The sequence below is a fragment of the Narcine bancroftii genome, chromosome 2 (genome assembly GCF_036971445.1).
Source record: "Narcine bancroftii isolate sNarBan1 chromosome 2, sNarBan1.hap1, whole genome shotgun sequence".
In the NCBI taxonomy this organism is placed as follows: domain Eukaryota; kingdom Metazoa; phylum Chordata; class Chondrichthyes; order Torpediniformes; family Narcinidae; genus Narcine; species Narcine bancroftii.
This window is the reverse complement of record NC_091470.1, coordinates 246,192,939-246,218,461: the sequence shown is the minus strand read 5'-3', so window position 1 is coordinate 246,218,461 and position 25,523 is coordinate 246,192,939. Positions and strand designations below refer to the sequence as shown.

The following is a 25,523-nucleotide window of genomic DNA, read 5'->3' as shown; positions in this document are numbered from 1 at the left end:
CCTTATGCGCTTTGTCCTTTTAATATCTAGTGACTTCTGTAACCTTTTCTTTTGATTTTTCTGCCCACTATTTTTCTTTGTAATTTTCTTAAGACTATCATTGACCTGAAAACTCACTGCACCATCTGATTTTTCACTTTCTCCTCCCAACATTACTTTTCCTATTTTACTTTTTTTGGCCATTACTTTATCTTCCCTACCCTTTTCCCTATCACTCTGGTTCCCATACCCCTGCCAAATTAGTTTAAATCTTGCCCCACTGCTGTACCAAACATACTTGCCAAAATGTTGACACCTTTTGGATTTAGGTGCAACCCATCCCTCTTGTAAAGATCATGCCTTCCCAAAAGAGATCCCAATGATCCAAGAAGCCAAATCCTTGCCTTGTACACCAGCACCTCAGCCACACGTTCATTTTTCTTATCCTTACATTCTTTTCAACACTTGCATTTGGAACAGGTAGTAATCCCAAGATCACTACCCTAGCGTTCCTGTCTTTCAGCTTTCGTCCCAGCTCACTGTAATCCCTTTTCATTACCTCCTCCCTTTTCTTGTCAATATCGTTTGTACCCACATGTACCAAGACATTAGACTGCTCTCCCTCTCCTCTCAGAATATTTTGGACCCAATTTGTGATATCTCATACCCTTGCACCATGGAGGCAGCACACCATGCGGGTATACTTATCTGGCTCACAGAACCTCCTGTCTGTACCCCTGACAATGGAGTCCCCAATAACTACTGCATTTCTCCTTTTCCTTTTCTTTTGCACCAGTCTGCCAGGCTCATTGCCATTGACCTGGTGCCCGTGGCCATCTTCTGTCCGGTCATCTCCCTCAACAGAATCCAACACAACATAAACGTTGCTGAGTGGGATAGTCACTCGTGTGTTCTCCGTTTTTCTCACTTTTTTCTTTCCACCCCTGACGGTTTCCCACTGACCTGACACGGGTTCTGGAGTATTTATCGGCCTGAAAGTTGAGTCCAGAGTGGTGGGGGTGGAAGGTGTGGCTCCACTGCAAGTATTGATTTATTGCAATACTACAGCTCAGCTTCAATGTAGTGCATACTTTACCTGCAACCCTTCCAGTGACATCCACAGCAGCAACCTGGCATGGAGAGCTGTCTGGGGCTTGGATCATGAGGCAGAGAGAGCGAATGTGCTATCTGCTGCTGCTAAATACTTTGCTAATATATGCTGCTAAGCCAACGTTGTCCCAAGGTGATTTAAATTAGCCAGTGGCAAGGTGTGTACTAATTAGTTGCTGGAGTCCAACCTTGACTGACAGGTGATGTCATTTCCAGATAACTTTCAGATGGGGAGGACACTTGACCATTCACAATGCACACATTCCAAACGGCAGGGAGGCCATGCTTCCTCCACACACATGCCTGAAAGATATTATACTTTCAGACTTTAATGCTCATTGCGTCATTCATAAGGAGCACTTAGTGGCTAAAAGCTTAGCAGGATGTTTAAATGTTTTGCTTTCAATTATCATAAAGACTAAAAACTTTATAAAATCACATCCCCTTCAAGACCGTCTATTCTGGCAGCTGTGTGAAGAAAATTACAAACATTTCCAAATGTCTGCTGCTGCATACAGAGGTGAGGTAGCTGTCCAAAGGAAATTGTTGTCTTCATTTTGTTGCACTCTGGGACATAATTGTTTTCTTTCTCATAACTTGCATGGAGAAAAGCTCATGGATGCAAAGGTAGACATTTTATCTGGCAAATATCTTTGACAAACTCAATATATTAAACAAGATCTTGCAGGATAAATATAATAATCTCCTTGATAGTAAGGGAGCTATTGTTTCTTTAAAAAGCTCAAAGCCTATTAGAGCAATATCCGACATTGGTAATTTTTGTTATTTCTAAATGTGAACATGAACACAGAGGCAGTAAAGGGCAATGATATTACTGTTTGTGAAAGACCTAAAGCAAACACACACATATCAATAGGAAAATTAAACCTCAATATCCCGAATTGGATATTATTTCTATTTGAGGAACAACCCACTGATGTTGACACAGAAATTCAAGAGAGCTTGATTGATCTTCAGAGTGATATAATTGCACACCATATGTTCAGTCAATTTAAAAAAAAAGATTTTTGGGTTGAAGAGTGATCTGCTGAATAGATTTACAAAATTATGAGAAAACCCCAAAATATTTTTCATTTCCTTTCCCTCAACATACTTAGTTGAATGTGGATTCATCAAGGTAGTTGACTTGACAAAATCCAGGAACAGTCTTCATTTCACAGCAAGAGGTGACCTTCATCTATCACTATCCGTTTTGGTGCCTGACATCTTAAAAACTCAAGGATCTCATTAAATTTTTCATTTTATAAGAAATATTTTTTAAAGTTTTTATGAAGTTTTTACATCCTTGAATTGATGCTTAAGGCTCCCTAATAACTCATTGTGTGTATTTTTTAAAAATCACCTTGTGTTCATGTTTTCATCTTTCCAACTTTCATTAAGAATGATTTCCTATTATGATCACAAGCCACAGTTGTTCCACCCAGAGTAAAAGTCTTCTTTTCACCTGATGTTTCATAAATTTTTTTTGTTTTTCATGTAGAAGAATGGAAGAAACCAACTAAACTTAGCTGCTTCATGGTCATATGCATCTGACATAATCTCTTCTGTCTTTCTATTCATCATCCCAAACATTAAGCAGAAATGAATAGGGCAGGAAGTGATAGAAAGGGATAATATATGCACAACTGAAATATAACATTTGAAACAAATTCTCAGAATATTGAACTCACATAGCTGCAAACCCTTATGAAGTGAGAAGTCTTAACAGACTTCCTTTGTTTTTGTCCCAGCCATCCCTCTTTCTCTGCATCGCGAGAGAGTATCATACAGCATACTCTCTTGCGATGCTGAGTGATGGCATTGTACAGCATACACTCTCACGATGCTGACTTAACCACGCTTGAATCAGGTGTTGACGACATTCTGCTTCTGACCAGCTTGTCAGTTCGTAAGTACAAGTTGTTTGTATATTTTAGCGCAGGGACTGCCTGTACATTAGGATCTTCCATCACAGTACATTCCAGTACTCAGGACTCAACATTCAGTTGCTTCAGATAACCAGCCTGTGCAGTTGTTAGAACTTGTCAGTTTTGAGTAAAAATCTTCATTCCATATTAACTCACTTTTGCCTTCTCAGATGATGCATGTCCTGTGTGTACTTCCGTGTTGTCTGTTGTATCATATTTTCAAGGACTGCACAGCTTTGCATCCCAGTTTCACGATTTTTCCCTCTTTCTCTGTTTCTCATAACATTGAGTTTTCTACTTTCTAATAATCCCCACAACCATCTGATACCACTGTTTCGATCTTTTTTAAAACCTACTCCTGTACTTATTTTTTTTTTCTTTTACTCTCTAACTCGTCCCATCTTCCGGCTTCCAAATGGGTTCTCCCTGAACCTATCTCTCTACATGTCCTATACCCTATCACCTCTGGGGTGTCCCCCAGCTTTTTTCTTCCTTTATATACTTAATTTCACCCCCTTCTATCTGGTCTTGATAAGGGGTCAATTCTTAATATAATGATTATTTCTACCCATTGATGTTGTCAGCCCTCCTGCATTTTAATTTAATTTAACGTAGACATACAGCATGGTAACAGGACATTTTGGCCCATGAGTCCGTGCCACCCAATTTGCACCCCATTATCCTACACCCCCGGTACGTTTTGAACAGTGGGAGGAAGCCTGAGCCCCCGGAGAAAACCCACGCACACACAGGGAAAACATACAAACTCGTTACAGACAGTGCGGGACTCAAACCCCGGACTGGTGCCAATCACTGTTGCTGTGAAGGCATTGTGCTAACTGCTGCGCCAACCGTACTGCCCATCTTCCAGCAATTTTTGAACCTGATGGTATAAAATAAGCTCATTCTCTATCCACAAATGCTCTATTTTTATATGATATTTCCAACATTTTCTGCTTTTGTTTCAGATATTGATATTGTGTTCCTTTGCCCCCATTTTACAAAGGTTTGACTCATACATATCTCTTCCTGATGCTTTTTTCCCTTTCTGCCATTTGGGTAATGAAACTAATTATCTTTACTATCTTGACTGAGTAGATATGATGAATTTAAGAACATTGAACAATATTCTGACAGGCAGCTTGTTGCTGCTATTACTGTGTTTCAATTTGACACAACCCTTGCTTGATGTCCACACTTGAATATTGTCATTAGTGTTTGCTGGATATTGAATATAAATGTGAGCCATATTACCTTTTGTCCCAATGATAACCTAATGGTAGAGGTGAACAGTAACAGCACAATCACCATATCACACCAGGGATCAAACCAGTTATCTTCCTCATCTGTCCAATTCTGCTAATTAGTACTAAAACTTCAAAATCATCAGAAAATCCCAGCCATCAAATAAATGAAGACTTTTTCTTTTTTTTTCCTCTTAGCTCAAAAAGATTCGATCACTACTTATTGCCGGAGCTGCTGAATATGACTGTTTTTTTCAACATTTAAGATTATTGGAAGGAGCTTTCAAATTATCAGCTAAAGATCTTCGGTCACAGGTTGTCAGAGAAGCCTGTATTACTGTAGCGTAAGTATTGTTGGATGTGTATTATGACTTGTTTAATGCACTTGGGAATGATCTCCAATAAAGCTTCCCGTCTTTCCTATGGGCTCCCCTTGTGGAAAATGATTAAATTTTCCTATTAAACTGGCTTCTGAAACTGATTTGCTGTTCATGAGTGCCCAAAAATTTGCACATGGTGCTTCTTTTTCAGGTTATTTCAGATTATCTTGGTCCAAATTTGTTTCTGGGACTTCCCTGTGCCTTATGTGCTTGTATGCAATTATTGCTGTTTTTGCATGATGATGTCAAAGACCATGCACCACCTTTTCTACGGTACATTTGGCTAGATGATGATGTGATCACTTTCATTCAGTTTCCACTATTCCTCAGTGACGTAATCTTTACAAGTTTGCACCTCAGCTCTCAGTTCTGTACTTTTATTTTGAATATTTTATTTATAATTTTTCATACAGGCTTGCAGTCATATACCGTGACCTGCCAACGATGGCAGTTCACAATCTCCTATACGTGTACATATATTCCTTTTCTCTATGACTATATATACAAACCCGCGTCATTGTCCACTCCCCTTCCCCCACCTATAAAACTAAACAATTCGTTCATACTCCAATGTCGATAACAATAACAAACACCAACATTAAGGAAATGAATAAGAATAAGAATAATAATAAAAAGAAAGGAGAAAAGAAACAGGGACCATCGCGGCTCAATGGACGGCTTCTGGGTCCGTGCTCATTCTTGACTTTCCTAGATCGGGATCAGTGCGGGAGAGAGGGAGCACAGCAGGGAATGGTAGAACAATCACTTCCGTGCACCTATGTATGGCTGCCAAATCTTCCGAAAGGTGCTGTACTTGTTTCTCAGATTGTAAGTTATTTTCTCCAGGGGAACACAACTTTGCATTTCTTTGTTCCATTGCTCGATACTAAGAATAGTGTTTGACTTCCAGGTCACCGCAATCCAGTTCCTGGCCACTGCCAATGCGATTAACACAAATTGGATTTGAAATTTGGACAACTTCATTGTAAGCCTTATGTCCATTATATTCCCCAGCAGGAACACCTCTGGGTCCTGAGGGGACTGTTTACCCATACTTTTTTCCAGAACTTGGCCTAGATCCACCCAAAGGGCCTCACCTTGGCACACGAGGTTGCATGTACAAAGGTCTCGGCTGCAACACCACACCTGAAGCATTTGTCCAGGAGTTCTGGCTTTGATCTATGGATTTTCTGCTGCGTTTATGTACAACTGGTACAAAACGTGGTTCCTGGTCATACTTTCCCAGCACAGGTCGGACCAGCACCTCTCATCAATTGTAATACCCAAGTCCGACTCCCATCTTTCTCTCGACCTATGAAGGCCCGGTTTGGGTCCCTCTGACTGGAACAGGTAATACGTTGCTGAAATAAATTTCTTACCAATCCCCCTTCGAATTAGGGCCTCTATGCTATTACAACGAGGTAGGACCATACCTGGACCTAATACGTCCCATAGAAAAGACCTTATTTGAAGATAGCAGTGGAATGTTTTATTCGGAAAATCATATTTATTTTTAAGCTGTTCAAATGACATTAATTGCCCTTACTCATAAAAGTCCTCTATACATCTGACTCCATCATGGAGCCACTCACCTTGCTTTTGAGCCAAACAAGGAGAATATAACCTGGCCCACCCACTCTCTTTTTAATTTTTTATGTTCCCGCTCAGTTAAGTGTGTCTCTTGAAGAAAGGCCAAATCCACCCCCATTTTTTTTAATGTGTATCAATACCCTTTTCCATTGACATTAGAAGAGACTACTTTTATGCTCTTAGTCATTATCCCCAGATTCTTCCCAAGGTACCCCTTCCTTCACTACGAGCCCACCCCCACGCATCCCCAATCTCTTACCATCCGACCTTTGGTCCATTCCACCGAGCTGCGAGAGTAAGAAAAAAAACAAGGGGGAGACAAAGACAAAGGCAATAATTCAAATAACTGAGCAAAACAACATGAAAGAGATTCACAAAATGCAAAAGAGATTCACAGTCATACTTCTCCTTAATCCCATACTACCTCCCTCCCTCCCTCTATTTTGTTGATAACCTTCATTGATACCAACAAACCCCTCGTACAACTCCTGAGCTCACAAGGAAAAACTACAATGACAAGTTTTCATTTGTTCAGTCTAACCTCTTTCTCAACTTCTGCATTTATACAATTTAGATAACATTTAAAAAAAACACCATGTTATTATAGTCCAAGGCATGTCTATATCCCTCCATGGGTCAAATTTGTTACTCATTAAATGCAGGCGGTCCTCTGACCAGACTTTACATTCCTGCCGTGCTCCCCGACATGGATAAACCTGCGGCATATTCCTGAGCTTTTTCCGGATCTGTAAAAGAATTTCTTTGCTCCTTCTGGCAACATTTTCAGGGTGGCTGGGTACCTCAACACACATTCATATTTCTTCTGCTTGAGCAGTCTCTTAGCTACTTTAAATGCCTTCCTGGCCTTCAGGAGTGCAGAGCTAATGTCTGGGTAGAAAAAGATTTTGTTCCCCTCTAATTTGAGGGGGAGATCCCCTTCTCTTTGCCCCGATCGCTGCCGCTCCTAATATTTTCTCCCTGTCTCACCAAAACAGAGCGCCGCCTTTGTCTGGAAATACGTTTCGGGAAGAAGGATCTGTTTGCTCTCTCCACCTCTATTCTTTCACCCAGTATCTCTTTACCCAAGACCTCAGGGATCCAGGTTTGAAAGAAGCACACTGGGTTCTGACCTTCCACCCTCTCCCTTAGCCCGACTATTTTAATATTGTTCCTCCTCCTATAATTCTCGAGGGCATCCAGCTTCTTCCAGATGCTCTCCCTTTCATTTGTTAACCTTTCCATTTTATTGGACATAATATGGATATCATCTTCATTCTTATTTATTCTTTCTTCTGCCTCAGTCACCCTGCCCATTAACCCAGATAGGGTACTCTGGACCCTGTCCAGTTTTTCCCCCATGTCCTGGGCACTTTTGTCCACAGCTAGGAAGAGTCTGCCATCCATCTGCCCTAGCTTGTTAATTACATCCTGCAGGGAGGGCTCTGAGCCACCCTGCTTACTTTTCCTTAACAGTCCTTTTCCCCTGGGGCTCATAGCTTCACAGGGTCTCCCCTGGCCATTGGACTCTTCCTCCTCCAGACTGCTGGACCCCTCTTCACTGCAGCTGGAGCTCCCTGCCTCCTCTGATCCAGTTCTGGACTCACAGGCACCTCTGCTTCCTCTGAAGTCGCTTGCTGTTGGGACTCTCGTTGAGACTTGCAGTTTCACTCTTGTCCTGCTGCCAAGGCAGAGGTAAGTTTCACTCTCTCCCTTAGTGCCGGCAACAACACCTGTTTCTTGCAGATTCCCCTTTTGTCGGGCAGGTTCGTTCCCCACGGGGGTTACCGCAGCTACCCCACACCCGACACCCGCTTCACCTCGGGCCTTGCACCCACCGCGAGCATGCCCGACTTTGTGATCCTGCTGTTGGAGGGGTCACCCAGCCCTTTCCTTCTCTCCAGGGGCTTCCAGAGGGATTTCCCACCGTACCTGCTGGGCATTGATGCTAGGAATTCATCTAGGACCTGTTCTCCCTGTCTGGCGAGCTCCTCCTTTGGAACTGCAGTACCAATTTCGGTCCCTGGAGTGGCCCCGCCATTTTCCTCACCACGAGGCATTCCAGGCTTTGTGGTGCTTCTTTCACACTCTTGCTTGCAGACTTGCTTTTTTTTTCATGTTGCATTAAAAAATTCTTCTCACATTCTTTTTTTTGGCATTTTGGACTGGTCAGTTGCAGTTTTGTTTGCAATCAAAAATCCTGGGAACTCTCAGAATCCACCTCCTTACTCTCCCCACATCTTGTGACCTCCTCCTAGGTTCTATTCTTGACCAACCCTTTTTTCACTTCATTGAACCAAACTGGATGGTAATAATAGAGTAAGTGATATAGTTTGTAAGTATAGGCATTCAGTGAAATAAATTACTACTGTTGATGGCTCAAAACTTTATAGATTTACAGATGTTAAGTTTAATGTAACTTTATCTTTTTAAGAATTATGATGACGCAAATTAATGTAAAGTGTTTTCTGCATGAAGAAGCAGCCGTCTGTTTAAAAACTGTGATGGTTATTCAGACAGATCCTATCATGGATAGCAGCTTGAAAACAAGTAGGATGGTAAAATAGGTTCCCTCTCCCTCCCACCCACCCCCCACTCTGCCAAAGAAGGGAGTACTCGTAAGGAGGGCAACAGAGCAGCAATAGATGGAGTTTCTGGAAGAAATGAAGAAGATGCAGGATAAATACATGTTTAAAAAAAGAGGAAATCTTCAAATGGAAAAATATCACAACTGTGCTGACCAGGGAAGTCTAAGCTAGAATAAAAATAAAAGAGATTGCATACAAGGAATTAAAAATTAGTGGGAAGATAGAGGATTGGGAAGTTTTTAAAAATTTGCAAAAGGCAGCTAAAAAAAGTCAGAAGAATAGAACAAGTGTAGGATGAAAGTAGGTTCGCAAATAATATCAGAGGAATACACTAAAAGCTTCAAGAATATACAGTAAAGAGTAAAAGAGAAGTGAGAGTAGATAGAGGACCACTTGAAAATGTCACTGGAGAAAAAATAATGCGAGATGAGATGGCAGAGGAATTAAATGAGTATTTTAAGATCATCAGACATTGGAGCAGAAATAGGATATTCAGCCCATCAAGTCTGCTCAGCCATTTCATCATGAACTGATCCATTTCCCCAATGAGCCCCATTGCCTGGCCGCCTCCCCATAACCTTTGATGCCCTGGCTAATCAACAAACTATCAATCTTTGTCTTAAATACACCCAATTGACCTGGCCTTCACAACCACCTGTCGCAACAAATTCCACAGAATTGATGCTCTCTGGCTGAATAAATTCCTCCTCATCTCTTTTCTAAGTGGATGCTCTAAAATCTTGAAGTTGTGACCTCTTGACCTTGACTCTCTCACCATGGGAAACAACTTGTCTACATCTACTCTTCGCACACTTTTCAGCATTTAAAATGTTTCATTGAACACTCCCCCCCACCTCACCACATTCTCCTAAATTCTAATGAATACAGGCCAAGAGCAAGAGGTAGTGTTACAGAAACAGGGGAGGCTGCAGAAAGGACTTAGACAGATGAGAATGGATAGAGAAGTGGCAATGTCAGAAAATGTCCTCTAATGCACTTTGGTAGAAGAAATAAAGGCAGACTAATTTCTAAATGCGGAGAAATTAGAAAATTCCCACATGAAATGGGACCTAGGAGTCCTCATGCAGGATACCCTGAAGGTAAATTTGCAGGTTGGATTGGCATTGAAGAAGGCAAATGCAATGCTAGCATTCATTTAAAGAGAAATAGAAAATAAGAGCAGAAATGTGATGTTGAGGCTTATATGATACTGGTGAGACCTCACTTGGAGAATTCTGAGCAGTTTTGGACTTTTCATTTAAGAAAGGATGTGCTGACAGTAGAGAGGGTTCAGAGGAGGTTCACAAGGATGATTCCAGGATTGAAAGGGTTACCAGATGAGAAAGTTTGATGGCACTTGGCCTATGATCATTGGAATTTAGGAGAATGAGTGGGGATCTCATTGAAACATTTCGAATGTAGAAAGGCATGGACAGAGTAGATGTAGAAAGGTTATTTCCCATGGTGGGAAGAGGGCCCAATTTCAATATTGAAGGCCGTTCAGTTAGAACAAAGATGCAGAGAAATTTCTCCAGCCAGAGGGTGGTGAATCTGGAATTTTTGCCACAGCCAATTGTGAAGCCCAAGTCGTTTGGTGAATTTAAGGGATAGATTGATGGGTTCTTGACTACCCAGAACATCAACGGTTATGGGGAGAAGGCCAGGCATGGGGCTGAGTTGGAAAATGGATCAGTGCATAATTGAATGGCAGGCAGACTTGATGGGCTGAAGACCCTGTTTTTGCTCCTATATCTTGTCATCTTTTCACATTTCTTATGGTTCATCATTAAAAGGCATGACCTAAAGTATACTTTGTTTACTGTCACCCAAATGTTCTAGTACTCTCACTGCATCATCAGTGATGGGGTAGTGACAGAAAAAAAATAAAAAAGTAAATAAAATGCAGAAGCTGAAAGCATGAAGAAAAAAAACATACTGGAAATTCTGAGAGGATCAGGCAATATTCAGTGGAAGAAAATAGAGTTAACAGTTCATGTCAGTTCAGAATTAAGAAAAATTAGAACCCAACATGCTTTAATTAGTGAAATAAGGGGAAATGTAGAGAAAACCAAGAAATCTGAGACAGTGAAAGACAAGAAAACTGGTGGTGAGGGATGAGAAAGGGTAATGAAGGCTTGTTAATTTAAGCTAATGTGATGAAAGAAGTTTAAGGTAGAAGGAGATGAAAACACTCAAAATGGAGGAAAAATATATTGGAAACCTGAAATCAAAGTGGATACCAGAAGAGCCCACCAGGTCAAATGTATCAGGATTATTCCAATGAAAGCTCATCTGTCTGAAATATTAGTTCTATTTCTCCCTGTAGGACCTGCTGAGTATTTCCAATATCATCTTTTCTTACTTCAAATAGCCAGCATATCTTGTATTTTCTTCAAAGAAATAGTGTAAATGCCACTTTTGCAACATTAATTTGACCAATCAAATAGCAACTTTTAAATATAAAAATGTTCAAGTAAATTTGGTTTTTAAATGTTGATGAAATTATTTTTAATAGGAAGAATGGACAGATGACAATGGATAAACAAACTGCAAGTTGTCTTTATTCATTCACAGATGTGGTTATTCCTGGTGAAGCCAGTATTTAATGGCCCTCACTAATTGTTCTCAATCTGATTGGTTTGCAAGGCCATTTCAGATGGTAGTTAACCATGTTCCTATGGATTTGAAGTTTCACTGGCCAAATGGGTTAATTTTGCTTCCTTTAAAGCAGGGATGGCCAAACTTTTAATTTTTAATTTAGACATTTAGGCCCACAAATACGTATCAGGGGTGTAGGTTAATTGGGTAGCTCAGACTTGTGGGCTAAAATGGCCTGTTACTGTACTGTATGTCTAAATTAAAAATTAAAAGGTTGGCCAACCCTGCTTTAAAGGAATTACAGTAAAAGTCCTAAACTCTGGACTGCTTGGGGATGAGTTAGTCTGGATTTTCCAGACTCTCAGGCAGTACTTTTAAAATTTGAGTTTAAGGAGGAATAAAGAAGATGCAAACAAGTAAATTTTGATTGTTTATTCATTCACAAATATAGCATGTTTCATTTATCAAAACAAATAATTTTAAAGAAATATAGTCATCTCTTGACAAAAATTTCAGTACAAGAAAAAGTGTACTTAAAATTGTGTTTCAAAATGAGCAATGTAAAAAAAAATACATTATACAATTTAATTTCTTTGTGTACCTGTATTAAATGTGGTTGCTGGCTGCCGCTGTGCATCTATGGCACTTCTGCATGCACACTCACATGCACATAGAAGCTCGCTATACTAAAAATTTTGAGAGTTTTCAAAAAGTCTGGATTCTCAGGTGGTCTGCATTTTTAGGGTCCGGTATTTTGGACTTGTACTGTAGATGGGTTTGTCATTTTTTTTCATATTTTATTTAAAATGAGACCACTTTGCAAACATATCAAAATATTTCACACTTAATCCAAATACATGGTATTTTATGAAAAAGAAAAAAGTAAAGAAATACAAAAGAAAAAAATAACCTCCTATTAATTTCCCAACCTCCTCCCTCAATCCCCCAACAAATTAGAAAAAGAAGAGGGACAAGAAAACCTCAACAGGACTGCTTCACTTTCCAATACTTTTAAACATATAACTATTTATAGAGGTCTAAAAAAGAAAGGGTATATTCAAGATTCATCTAAATTATTTACCAGCAGTTTGTAAATAGCAGCTCCATATTTTACAAAATGTATGAGTAATTTTCTCATGTGGAATACAACTCTGAACTTCTGCATGCCATCTATCCATTCCCAAATCAGTATCCAACTTCCAAGTTATAGCAATACATTTTCTAGCTATTGCCAAGGTGATTTGAACAAATTTTACTTGATACATATTCAGTTTTAATTTAGGTTCAATTCCTCTAACATCTCCCAGTAAAAGTAACATTGTATCCTGTGGAAATCTTTCTCCAATTATTCATTCTAATAAATTACCCAAATCAAGACAAAAAGCTTCATTTGTGGAACACTGCCAAGTCTAATGCAAAAAAGTACCAACTTCTTGTTCACATTTAAAACATAAATCTGAATAAATATAATTCATATTATGTAACTTCTGTGGTGTTAAATATAACTGATGAATAAAATTACATTGAACTAACCGATATCTCACATTTATTGTATTTTTCATACTCTACATATCTGAATCCATCTACGTTCATCTATTTGCTTATTTAAATCTACCTTCTATTTAAGTCTTTGATTTATGAACTTCTTTTTGAGCTTTTGTAATAATTTATACATCTCTGAAATAAATTTCTTTACATCCCTAGTATATAATAATAATTCTTCTTCTGTCTCCACTGGTAATACTAAATCTTGACCAAAAATTTCACAGAAAAATGTTTTAACTTGATAATAACAAAATGTTGTATTTTCCAATATAGTAAACTTTTCCTTCATCGTACTAAAAGTAATAAATTTGCAGGCTTCAAAACAGTCTTTAATTTTCTTAAATACCACAATTTTATCAAATTTTTTAAAATTTATTTTCCATAGAAAATGGAATAAGTCTATTTTGAAATAAAGTTCTTCCAGACATTAAACTATATTTCTATATTTCCAAATCCTCTTTAATTTTTTAAAATAAAGATAAATAATTTAATTTAAATAATTTTGTGAAATCTGATTGCACACAAATACCTAAATATTTTATTCCAAGATCTATAGGCATCTGGATTCAAGAACTTCCTTACATTTCTGATAATCTCCATAAATGAAAGACATAATTTCAGTTTTCTCCCAATTAATTTTATAACTTGATATGTCTTCATATTCTTTTATTCTCATTTTAAGTTGTTGCAAATAATTTAAAGAATCTTAAATAAATCAAAACATCATCTGTAAATAAATGTATTTTGTATTGTTCTTTCTTCATCTTAATACCCACAATCTTTGAATCTTGTCTTATTAATTCAGCTAATGGTTCTATTGCTTAAACAAATAAGGCTGGTGACAATGGACAACCTTGTCTACTTGATCTTGTTAAATCAAAAAATCTGTCCATTTGTCAGTACTTTTGCATTAGGTTTTTTTATATGACATTTTAACCCAATGTATAAACATTGAATGCAATCTACATTTCTCTAAAACTTTAGAGGAAATCCCATTTTAATCAGTCAAATGCCTTTTCAGCATCCAAAATCACTGCCCTCCCCTTTTTTTGTACCAAATGTATCAAACTAAGAAGCCTCACTACATTATCTGCAGATTTTCCCACTCTTAACAAATTGAGTTTGATCCATGTGTATTAATTTCGGTTGGTAAATGCTTTGCCAATCTATTTGCTAACATTTTATCTAATATTTTATAATCAACATTTAACAATGAAATTGGTCTGTAAGATATTGGTTTCATTTGATCATATCTTTTCTTGGAATTACTGTAATAATTGCAATTAAGGAGGATTCTGGCAGAGAATGTACCTTCATAGCATAATTTAACTCCCCCATAAATGGAGGTATTAAAAGATCTTTAAATTTCTTATAAAATGGTACAGGAAATCCATTTTCTCCTGACGGTGTGTTATTTTGCATTGATCTCATTACCTCAGTAATTTCTCTTGCCATAAATAGTACATTCAAATCTTTCTGCTCCCTATCATTCATACTAGGTAAAGAAATTTGAGATTAAAAAAAAATCTTGTCAATCTTATTTTCATCATGTTCTGATTCAGAAGGATATAATTCAGAATAAAAAAATTTATATGAAATAGTCCCTGAAGATTTTTTTAACAGCATTAATCACTCTAGATGTCTGTTCTGCTTTCAATTGCCATGCTAAAACTTTGAGCTCTTTCTTCTAATTCATAATATCTGTTTAGTGTTTTGAATTAACTTTTCTGTTCCATACGTCAGAATAGTCTTATATTGAACTTTTTAAATTAATTAATTGCTTTTTCTTTTCTTCAGAAGGATTATTTTGTAATTTTTTTTCTAATTTACCTGTGTCCTGTTCTAATTTGTTGATTTTATATATTCCTTTTTAATTTTAGCCAAGTAACTTGTTTTTTGATCTCTTATATATGCTTTTAATGCTTCCCAAATAATACATTTATTATCTATTGAATTAAAATTCACTTTAAAAAATAATTGAATCTTCTTTCTTATAAAATCACAGAAATCTACTCTTTTTAATAATGCATTATTAAACCTCCATCAGTCAGGTATACTTTTTCCTCTAATGTTGAATTTATCAATAAAAGTGGCAAATGATCAGAAATTATTCTTGCTTTATACTCAACTTTATTAATCCTTCCTTGTAACTGCGCCAATTATAAAAAATATTCTCAAATAATAGTCGTGTCTATGAGAAGAAAAAGAATAATCTCTTTCTCTAGGATTCAACTTTTGCCAAATATCAAATAAATGTAATTGCTTTATAAAATTTAATATTGCCTTCGCCACTTTAGCTCATATTACTGTTTTAGTTGATTTATCCAATAATGGATCAAGACAACAATTGAAATTACCTCCTAATAAAACCTTTTCCTGTGCTTCTGCTAAAAGGAAAAAAAGTATTCTTTATAAAATCTTCATCATCTACATTTGATGCATAAATATTCATGAGTGTCCATATTTCAGAATAAATCTGACAATCAAAACATCTCCCCACAGGATCAATTATAGCATCAAAATTTTATACTGGTAATTTTTTTTTAATGTAGCTACTCATTTTGCTCTAGAATTAAAAGATGAAATGGCCCACTTAATCCCTTTTTAATTTTGAATGTTCTTTTCCTGACAAATGAGTTTCTTGTAAAAATGCAATATCAATCTTCATCTTTTTTATATAACAATATTATTTTTCATTTATTTGAATTGTTTACCCATTAACATTTCAAACTAAAAAAAATAATATCTCTTTATTATCCCAGATCAAAATCTCTTCCAATCCTGTTCTCCCAGGTCTCTTTATCAACTCAAACCGATTCCTGAATACATCTCTGTCCCTGATGGAAAAAATATAGAAAAAGAACTAAAAAAGGAAAATTCATTAGTAATCGAACAAAAGAAATATTACTTAAACCCCCCCCCGCCCCCCACCAAAAAACAAAGTGCTGAATTAAAATATAACAGCACCATTTCCCTCTACCATATGGGTCATGGCTCCTGCCACAATATGACACATAATGGTTCAGGCAAGCAAGGAAAAACATTCAACCTCACCCCCACCCCCATCCATCCACATTAACTTGATCATTATCAATTAAAGATGTTTCCATCTCGGTTTCTGGATTCAACTTGAGACTCTTTTTGACAGCTTAGACTCTGGTTCGGCATAGCTTTCTTTGGTGTAATTTGGATCCCTCGAGCCTCTCTTTGAGCTTCTCATTGAAGTTGGGTTTGTCTTTAGGTTTTTTTTATTTTTGTTTTATTTAATCAACTAAATATAAATAATTTCTTGACTGGAGAGTTTTCGGGTCTGGATTAATAATACAGTAACTTAACTGCTACTATATTGCTGAAATGTCCTTGAAATTCTCCTTCCTTAAGAAGGACACACTCTATTTTGAATAAAAGTTGATTGATTTGCAAGGTGCAGCCATCAATTGGGTAACTATTGTACATTTCATCTGAAAATCCAGCATTTATTTCTTTGATACAGCAATAAATTTAACAAAAAAAATTGTCTTTGTTTTGTTCAAAGTCCATTTGTTGGAATTTACACAGGCACCTGTCAACAATTCTTGGAAACAAATATGATCATAGTGCTGAAGCCATTGTGCCTACATTATTTAATCTTGTCCCAAACTGTGCAAAAGTGATGGCAACATCTGGAGTAGCAGCAATTAGGTGCATCATCCGTGTGAGTACATTGTGTATACTCTCTTTGAGAACTTGTGTTAATGATTTCAATCAGCAGGACTTCCCCATTTCACAGGAAAATCATAGAACGATAGTTTAAACTAAGAACAACATGGAGACAAAAAACAATATTCCTGGAAAAACTCAGAATGTTGAAAGGGAACAAAGGAAACTTTTCATATCAAAGCCCCTCCCAGAACTGGGAAAGAGCAAAAGAAGTTACTTTAAAGTGAGAGCCAAGGAGGGATGGATCAGACAAGGAGAATACATTCAATAGGGTGAAGCCATTATTGATGTGGTGTTAAGTTGTTGCTGAAGTTAGTTTTGGTCAGCTCCTTGCCATCACTGAAAATTGTTTAAACATTTCTTGTCCAGTTTAAATAAATGATTTGCATTCAAATATTACATTTTAAATTTAATTATATAACATAAATTTCTGGGAATGGGTTCTAATTTGATTATTATTTTTTACACAGCACACTCATGTTCCAAGATTAATTCCCTTAATAACCAGCAATTGTACTTCAAAATCGGTGGCTGTGAGAAGGTAAGATATTTGAAGTATATATTTCAATCATGTGGTTTTAACAAAGGATATTTATTCTTGTAAATTAAGTCAACACTGAGTAGCAACTTATGAAGAAATTATTTTCAGTAACATGTCAAACATCAATATTTAGATGAATAAACTTTTGGAAAATGTTGCCAGATTTATCCTCCCAATAGTTATCCTAAATCAAAATTAAAATCATGGAGTCAGCCATCTGCAATGTATAAAAATGGGTGTTTTGGCTCACCATATTGAAACAATATTTTGTAAAGTTGCCACATGATGTCCATTTTGTAGAATTAATAGAACCAGAATCATACAGAATAGTAAGAAACTTGTTCACCCAACCTTGTCAGTCCCAACTGGGATGCTGATCAATACAAATCCTATTCACCTTTATTAGACCTGTACCTTGCCGTGTCTTTCTTATCTCAGTCCCTGCCCAAACACCTTTCAAATAAAGTAATTGCATCTAGCTCTCTAGAAGCTCATTTCCAGATAATCACCAGATTCTCTTAAAAACATACCCCTCAGATCTCAGATATTGCCTTATTCACCTTAAATGTTTGCCATCTCCTCTCCTGCCTGGGAGAAAGCCTTGGATGTTATATTCTGTCTCTGAACTTCTTCATCTTATCAAATTCTCTACGATCATCCCTCAACCTCTTGTGTTCCACTGAAGATAAGTCCAGGCTACTTAATAACTCTAAATAATGACCTTCCTCCATTGCAGACAATTATATTCGATCTCTTGTAAAGGCAAGCATGCCATATGCCTTATTTGCCATCCTACTTATCTGTGCTTCCACTTTCAGGGAACTATGTACTGAGACACTGAGACCTCATTGTTCATCGATATTCCTCAGTGCCATGCCATATCTCCAACTACTATGTGACTTCCCAAACTGCATCATCTCTCAGTTGTTTGGATTAAACTCCACCTGTCAATACTCTATCCAACTTTTCAACTAATTTGCATCCTGCTGTGGTCTTGGATATCATTACTCACGATCTACAACACCATCAATTTTTGTGTCATCTGCATTTGCATACATGTTATTTTTATATATATATCTATATATATATATAGATATATATATATAGATATATATATAGATATATATATCTATATATATATATATCACAAACAAAGGATTCTGCACTTTCTTGCAGAACATCACAGACTTCCAATCAAAAACAACAAGTTCTTCCATCATCACATTCTGCCTCCTATCACTAAGCCAATTTTGAATTCAATTGTTCAACTCAACAGATCCCATATGCCTTTACATTATGAATCAGTGTTCCATGTGAGACTGTATGACATATAGTCACAAATTACCACCCTGGCTTCTTTTTCTCCTCAAAAACACCAATCAAATTATTAAGAAAAGATTTCTCCCTAATAAAACCATAATGCTGATCCCAAATTACTCCTGGACTTTCCAAATAAAATAAATGCTGTTCCTTAGACTTTGCTCCAATAATTTCCCCACCACTGCTTGTTGTTACCTAGATTATCCCTGTAGCCTTTCTTAAATAGATAAACAACATATTATGTCTTCCACCCTTGTGGTATCTCGCCTGTTGCTAGCAAAGATCCAAAAATATTCATTAGCATCTGACGATCTCCTCCCTTGTTTCGCATAACCTGATAGATCTCATCCTGCCCTGTGAATTTATCCATCCTTATTGTAGGTGCTCCAAGACACTAATACATCTGATACTTCCATTATCTTAATACCTACATGGTCAAGACGATCAACATATCCCTCCCTACCCTCTTGTTCCTCATATATTTTTACAATGACTTGGATTTTCCTTGATCTTAACTGCCAAAGATATTTCATGATATCTTCTTGCTCTCATAATTTCCCTAATAACTACCTCTATCTACCTCAAGGACCTTGCTTGATTGTAGTTACCTACACCTGTGACCTGCTTCCTTTTTTGTCCTCATCATAACTTCAATAATTTTGGAGACTGGAGATGCCGGGTTAAGTCTCAAACATTTACAATTCTTTACCGCCCCCCCCCCCCCCCCAACCAGAGTTGCTCCTCGACCCACTGAAATTAGCTTTCCCACAACTGAAGACATAAATTTGAGAACCAACCTTTTCATAATTACCTTGAAACTTGCTAAATTGTGGTAATTGCTTCCAAAGTGTTCCCCAACTGACACTTTCAACACATGGTCTATTTCATTTTCTAAGAAGTACAAATCCTTCTTAGATAGGATTGTCTGAAAAGACAATCTTGGACACACTTAATAAATTCCACTCCATCTCAGCCTATTGCTTCAAGGCAATGCCAGTCATTATTGGGAAGGTTAAGATCCCCTATCATCTTTGCTTTTTCAGCTTTCTATAGATTGCTTACCTATCTGCTCCTCTTATTCCTGCTCACTATTTGGGGGGCACACACTATAACTTTTATACCAAAGTTCTACCCACATGACCTAACCGTAATTTCAAGATGGCACTGGAGCAGGGTGAAATTTTGCAAGCTCTTCCTGGCAGATTACTACAGTTCTCTTATCCAGCACCTCCAAAACTCTGTAACTTAACTCTTTGCACTTCGCAATGACTGCTAGATGAGCAGTTAAGTCACCAGGCACTGGAGGTTACAGGCTGAAAGATGAAATTCAGATGAATGGGTGCTTACCAGTTGGTGTGGACATGGTGGCCAAATGGCCAGACTCTGAAGAAGACTAAAAAGATTTTTAATTAAAGATTAAAATTAGAAGAACAGTGAACATAGCACAAACTTCTGTCATATGATGGTGCTATAACTGTGAAGCATAGATTAAACTTAATTGTTAGCAGTATTAGAGGGTAGTGAAAAAAAAAATCAATCAGTGGTGCATGTCTGGAACACATTTCTGGGTGATACAGTTTGCGCAGCAGTCAACACAATGATATTACAGTGCCAATATTCCAGAATTGAATCTGCCACTCTGTCAGAAATTTGTACATTCTTCCTGTGATCATGTGAGTTTCTTCCAAGTGCTCCAATATCCTCCCATGTTCCAAAGATGTGTGTTAGTGGTTAATTGGTTTCCTGGGTATAATTGGGCAGTGCAGGTTCATGAAGGGCCTATGACAGAGCTTTATGTCTAAAGTTAATTTAAAGAACCTGAGTAAGCATCGGAAACCAATAACAGCTGGTCTTTTGACCAAGGTCTTGGAAGTTGATTCACGAGCAGTATGTTTTTGTTCCGTGTAGCCACTTTGGACCAAATTATTTTCTTCTGGGCTGTTAATTTCACTGAAGGTCACAGCAGAAAGTGAAGGAGTTTTAAAAAAAAGTCATTATAATCATGTGACAAAGACAAAAAGTTCCTAAAAGAACCTTGACAAAAAGAAAAAAATGTATTTTAAGTAAAACAAGTTAATTGTTGACAAATGAACAAAAGTAATATATTTAACTCTGATTAATAATTTTTGTTCATTTGAAGTTCTCAAACATGAAAAGATTGATGATTTCAAATACACAGGATTGAATTTTCCTAATTATTTACAGGCGCTGTTATGAGTTTTTAGATCTGTTGCTGCAGGAATGGCAAACACATTCCCTGGAAAGGTAAGGATGGAGAAGTTCAAAAGAAGTAGAAACTGCAAAATGCTTTGTAAAGGAGAATTAGTTAATAAGTTAATTGATATTAATAGTTAATTTGTATATACTCTTAACACATTGCGAAGTCAGAACGCTGATTGTATATGTGACACTGGTATACAAATTTGAATATAATTAAACCATATCATTCAACCTATAGTTGTCTCCTGAACCATGAATTTACCTGCTTGGATCTGAAATATCTCCAATGTTAGTGCATGGTGTGAGTCGTAGAACACCTTGAATGGTGCACTAAAGGTGCCACAAAGCTTTAACAGCCAAAAAACCTCTTTATCCCATTTTGCTTATTGTCAAAGCTATGAGTTTTTATATATTTTGTAATGACTTTGTCCTTCAGAAACTTTTAAAACTAATAAAATTAATGTGAAAAATTATTTAAGAATTTAAATACCCAAATAATAATTTGTAAAAATACTTTAAAAACACAAGTATAAACATTAAAAAAAACCAAACTCTTGAAAGAAAATCAATCCTGTCTTTTTCCCATCTTTTCAATCTTATGATTGTCATAGAGGTAAATTGAGTTGTAGATCCTGTGCTCTGTCTAACTTGTCATAGAATCTCTGATTGTCCTGGTATGTTTAAAACTTGGCATGTGCAGAGATGCGAGTATTTGCCAGGAAAATTGAAGATAAAATAGATTTTATTGTTGTTGCTGATATATAAACATTTAAAGACTAAAAGAAACTTACTTCACATAACTTATAGTTAAATAGTAAGTGTCCAACACATTTTATGATGTATACTTTGTGAAAACATAAAGTAAAAATTCAGTTCTCAAACCGATTTATAAACTCTCAATCTAATTTTTCAGGTTTGTGAAGGTTTACTTTCACTTTGTACTTTAAGTAGGAGCACATCAACATACATGTGCGAGACTGCAGATGCAGAAATCTGGAGCAAAAAAACTGCTGGAGGAACCCCGTACATTTGAGAAAAAGAAGGGTCAGAACCCTTCATCAAGACTGGTAAAGTCAGACTTGATGAAGGGCTCCAACTGGAAAGGTTGACTTTTTTTTCCCATCCATGATGATTAAGCTGCTGAGTTCCTCCAGCAGATTGTTTTTAACATCAATAGACAGTTTGATTCAGAAGTTTCTTTTTAAAATACTCTGCTGAAGTATATCATCAATAAAAGCAATGTTCATTGATGATGCATAAGCATTAAAATGGGATTATGTTTAATGAAAATGTAAAAGGGCACATGCTGTTTGAAAGATTGAGAAATAATAAACGATCAATCGAAAAATAACAAATGCATGTCATTTTAAGTGATGTTACTAAACTGTCTCAGACGGATCTCTCCAATTTTTCACACTCTCTCCTTTCTCTCATTCTTTCTCTCCCATCTCCTTGACAATTTGCAGGAAGAATATTTTAATATTGATTGAATTGTGCCTGCAGCATGTTGTAAATAACCTAAGTGTCACAGTTACCATTTATTATGCATTGTGCCATAAGCAGGAAAATTGCAGCATTTGATGGACATTTCAGATCAATTAAAATCGGAAAATGTACCCAAAGTATCCTTAATCCACCCAAGTGTTTTGTTGAAAATAATAATGGAAGCATAATATTTATATTTTGTCTAGGCATGTGACTGTTCTCGTAGAGACCATCAAGAAAGGAATTTCAGATGCTGATGCAGAAGCCAGACAGGAAGCTAGAAAGTAAGGAACCATAAAATGCTGATCAAATTTTTAAACCATGTAAATCTACTCTGATGTAAACCTTTATTAATTTCAGAATAAATTTGTTTAAGTATATAATATGCAAAGAACATGTTTGTAAAGTGAAACTCTAATTATAATCTACATTAATCTGCAAATGTACACATTTTTTGTTAAAATTTTGTCTGTTTAATTAACTGTAACTTATTTTATTTAATTCGATGATACAAGTTGCTGCAAAGCTTTTTGATCTGATGTGCTTATTTCCTCCATGGGCAAAAACACAGATATACAGAACAAGAGACTTCAAATATATTTGCCAAACTGCAACACTATAATTGGTCTTGATCCTTGAGTTTCAGAATTGAAAATTCAGCAATGAATGGGGCAGTAATCAGTATATTTTACTGGAAAAGATTTACGTTTGTAGGACTCAATTGTGTTACTCTATCGTAAGCAAACATCTTGCCACCTTGTTGCCAATTGTCTTGGAACATACGAGGCAGAAGACAGTGGAGACAGGATATTTTTCAGTTTTCCCTGAATAGTTTTTCAATATATATATTGTTAGTGACGTAAGTAAATTTGGAATTTTGTTTGTTCCTGTTCTGAGGGCCACTGGTGACATAATAATAAGAGATTGACAATTATTTCATTATTTTTCCTTTGTTGATTAGCTTCTTTATTTTCTTTTCTCCAACAATACTTAGATGATATTGATAATATCGTTAACACCTTATGTTCCTTTCAAAAATTCTGAAATGTTATTTTTAATTTTCCTGGTTAGGACGTACTGGAGTCTTCGGAACCATTTTCCTGCAGAAGCTGATGCATTGTATAACTCTCTGGAGCCTTCCTATCAGAAAGGTTTTCAGGCTCACATGAAGAGTTCCACTAGTGCTGCTTCTCTTCCTCACTCGGATCGATCATCTTCCAGCTCACAAGAAAGCCTTAAGTATGAAAAGGTTTTAGGTTTTTTTTAACTTGAGTTGTGGCACATCATCATATTTTTATACTGACTGAAACTTGCCTGCTTAAAGCTCTTTAAAATTTAAGTTGACTGAAAATTGAGTGATGGACAAAGAATGCTGAAAGTTTAGCATCATAGAGAGCAAAGTCTGCTTGTATTTCAAATGGAAGTGAGGAGGGACTGTCTTTTTGGGATGCTGATAAGATATATCAAGAGATGTTAATCATTGAGATGATGGTATTTTGAAAAGTAGCGCTTGAGAATTTTGATATAAAATGAGAAGATGGAAATGTGTTGGTTTTTTTTCAAGTCTAAAGGTTGAAATAAATCCAAAGCGTCAGTATCTTATAATGTATGTGAACTTCGGTTTTAATCTTCTTTCTTTGTCAGAGGATCATATTATTTTGGATGACTAAAATGCAGATTTTAAAATATGAAATGCAATTTGATAATCTCATTCAAGTATCAGAACTCAATTGCTTCAATTTTCAAGAAATTCAGCTGTTGGATGTCTGAAATGAAATGAGAAAGATTTCAGATTTATTGTCAGAGTTTCAGAATACATACATGACATCACATACAACTCTGATACTTTTTCCTGCGGGGCAGGCAGAATTACCACTTATTAGTTGTGCAAAAAAAACTGTACACAGTGTACACATGTAAACAAAGAAACAAGTGTAAACCGCTGATTGTGCAATATAGAAAGGAGGAAAAAAAATAACAAAGTGCAAAATTAAGAGTCCTTAAATGAGTCTCTGATTGATGAGGGGTAGCAGCTGTTTCTGAATCTGGTGGTGCAAGTCTTCTGGCACCTATACCTTTTTCCTGTTGGCAGCAGCAAGAACAGAGCGTGTGCTGGGTGGTGTGGATCCTTGATGATTGTTGCTGCTATCTGATGGCAACGTTCCCCTCAGATGTTCCTGATGATGGATGGAATGGGTTTGTCTGTGATGTCCTGGGCTGTATCCACTACTTTTTTCAGGGCTTTACCTTCAGAGATATTCTCATACCAGACTGTGATGCAGCTGGTTAGCACACTTTCCACCACACGTGTCGAAATTTGCCAGGGTTTCCAAAGTCATACAAAACCTCCATAAACTCTTGAGAAAATAGAGGCACTGACTTGCTTTCTTCATAATACTATCAATGGGTTGGTTCCAGGAAAGATCCTCTGAAACAGTAACTCCCAAGAACTTAAATATGCTCACCCTCCACCTCTGATCCACCAATGATCACTGGATCGTACACCTCTGGTTTCCCGAAGTCAACAATTAGCTCCTTGATTTTGGTGACATTAAGTACGAGGTTATTGTTGGTGCACCATTTAGCCAAGTTTTCATTCTCCCTCCTGTATGCTGACTCCTTTCCTGTTAGTCAAGTAGCATCTGTTATGAAAGAAACTTAACTTTTCATCAGATCAAGAAAAAGTTAAAATCAGACCTGTATTTAAGATGGAGAAAAGCAGAAGTAGTGAAAAGGGAAAAAGGAATGATTATGATTGGGAGTTGAACCAAGACAGGCCAGGTTACACAACAAATGGTATCAACCAAGAGGGAACAATAAACACATGGTAATCACAGTTGATCTGATTGAAAGAAAACGTAATTGGAAGATGAATGAGAATGCAAAAGAAAGTGAAAAATGAACAATCTTGAAATAAAAGGTTTTTTCCTTCTTTTAAAGATTGCATACTTTCTCTCCTTTCACTTTATGCTAAAATCACCGCCCCCCCCCCAAAAAAAAAACCAGGAACCTGTCTTACCCCTTGTTATGTTTTAATAATCCTTTGTGATCTTTCCCCCTCTTATTTTGAATGACCCATCTGCAACAAAGATATCGGCTTCACCCACTTACATCCCCACTTTAATGAATCCAAAACCTGAATGATAAGCTTGTGGAGTTGATTACAGCCAAGAAAGACACAGCCATCACGTTGAATGTCACTAACGACTGTTTTATTCAAATTCACCGCGCACCACTTTAAGGGCAGTGTAAGCGCAATCACCGTGTGCATGGTGACATTATATTGCTGCCTCGGGCGC

At 36.8% G+C, this 25,523-nt stretch overlaps 1 protein-coding gene across 25 annotated transcripts in view; it reads left to right on the top strand.

The window, feature by feature from the left end:
- The window catches only part of LOC138755198 (CLIP-associating protein 2-like), a 378,019-nt gene that overhangs the window by 150,843 nt on the left and 201,653 nt on the right, over window positions 1-25,523 (top strand). For all 25 annotated transcript variants that reach the window (XM_069920727.1, XM_069920718.1, XM_069920728.1 and 22 more), the window contains 6 exons: window positions 4,460-4,605; window positions 16,518-16,653; window positions 17,129-17,199; window positions 20,725-20,784; window positions 22,431-22,508; window positions 23,296-23,463. In XM_069920727.1, the coding sequence (XP_069776828.1) occupies window positions 4,460-4,605; window positions 16,518-16,653; window positions 17,129-17,199; window positions 20,725-20,784; window positions 22,431-22,508; window positions 23,296-23,463 (659 nt within the window). The remainder of the gene's footprint in view (window positions 1-4,459; window positions 4,606-16,517; window positions 16,654-17,128; window positions 17,200-20,724; window positions 20,785-22,430; window positions 22,509-23,295; window positions 23,464-25,523) is intronic.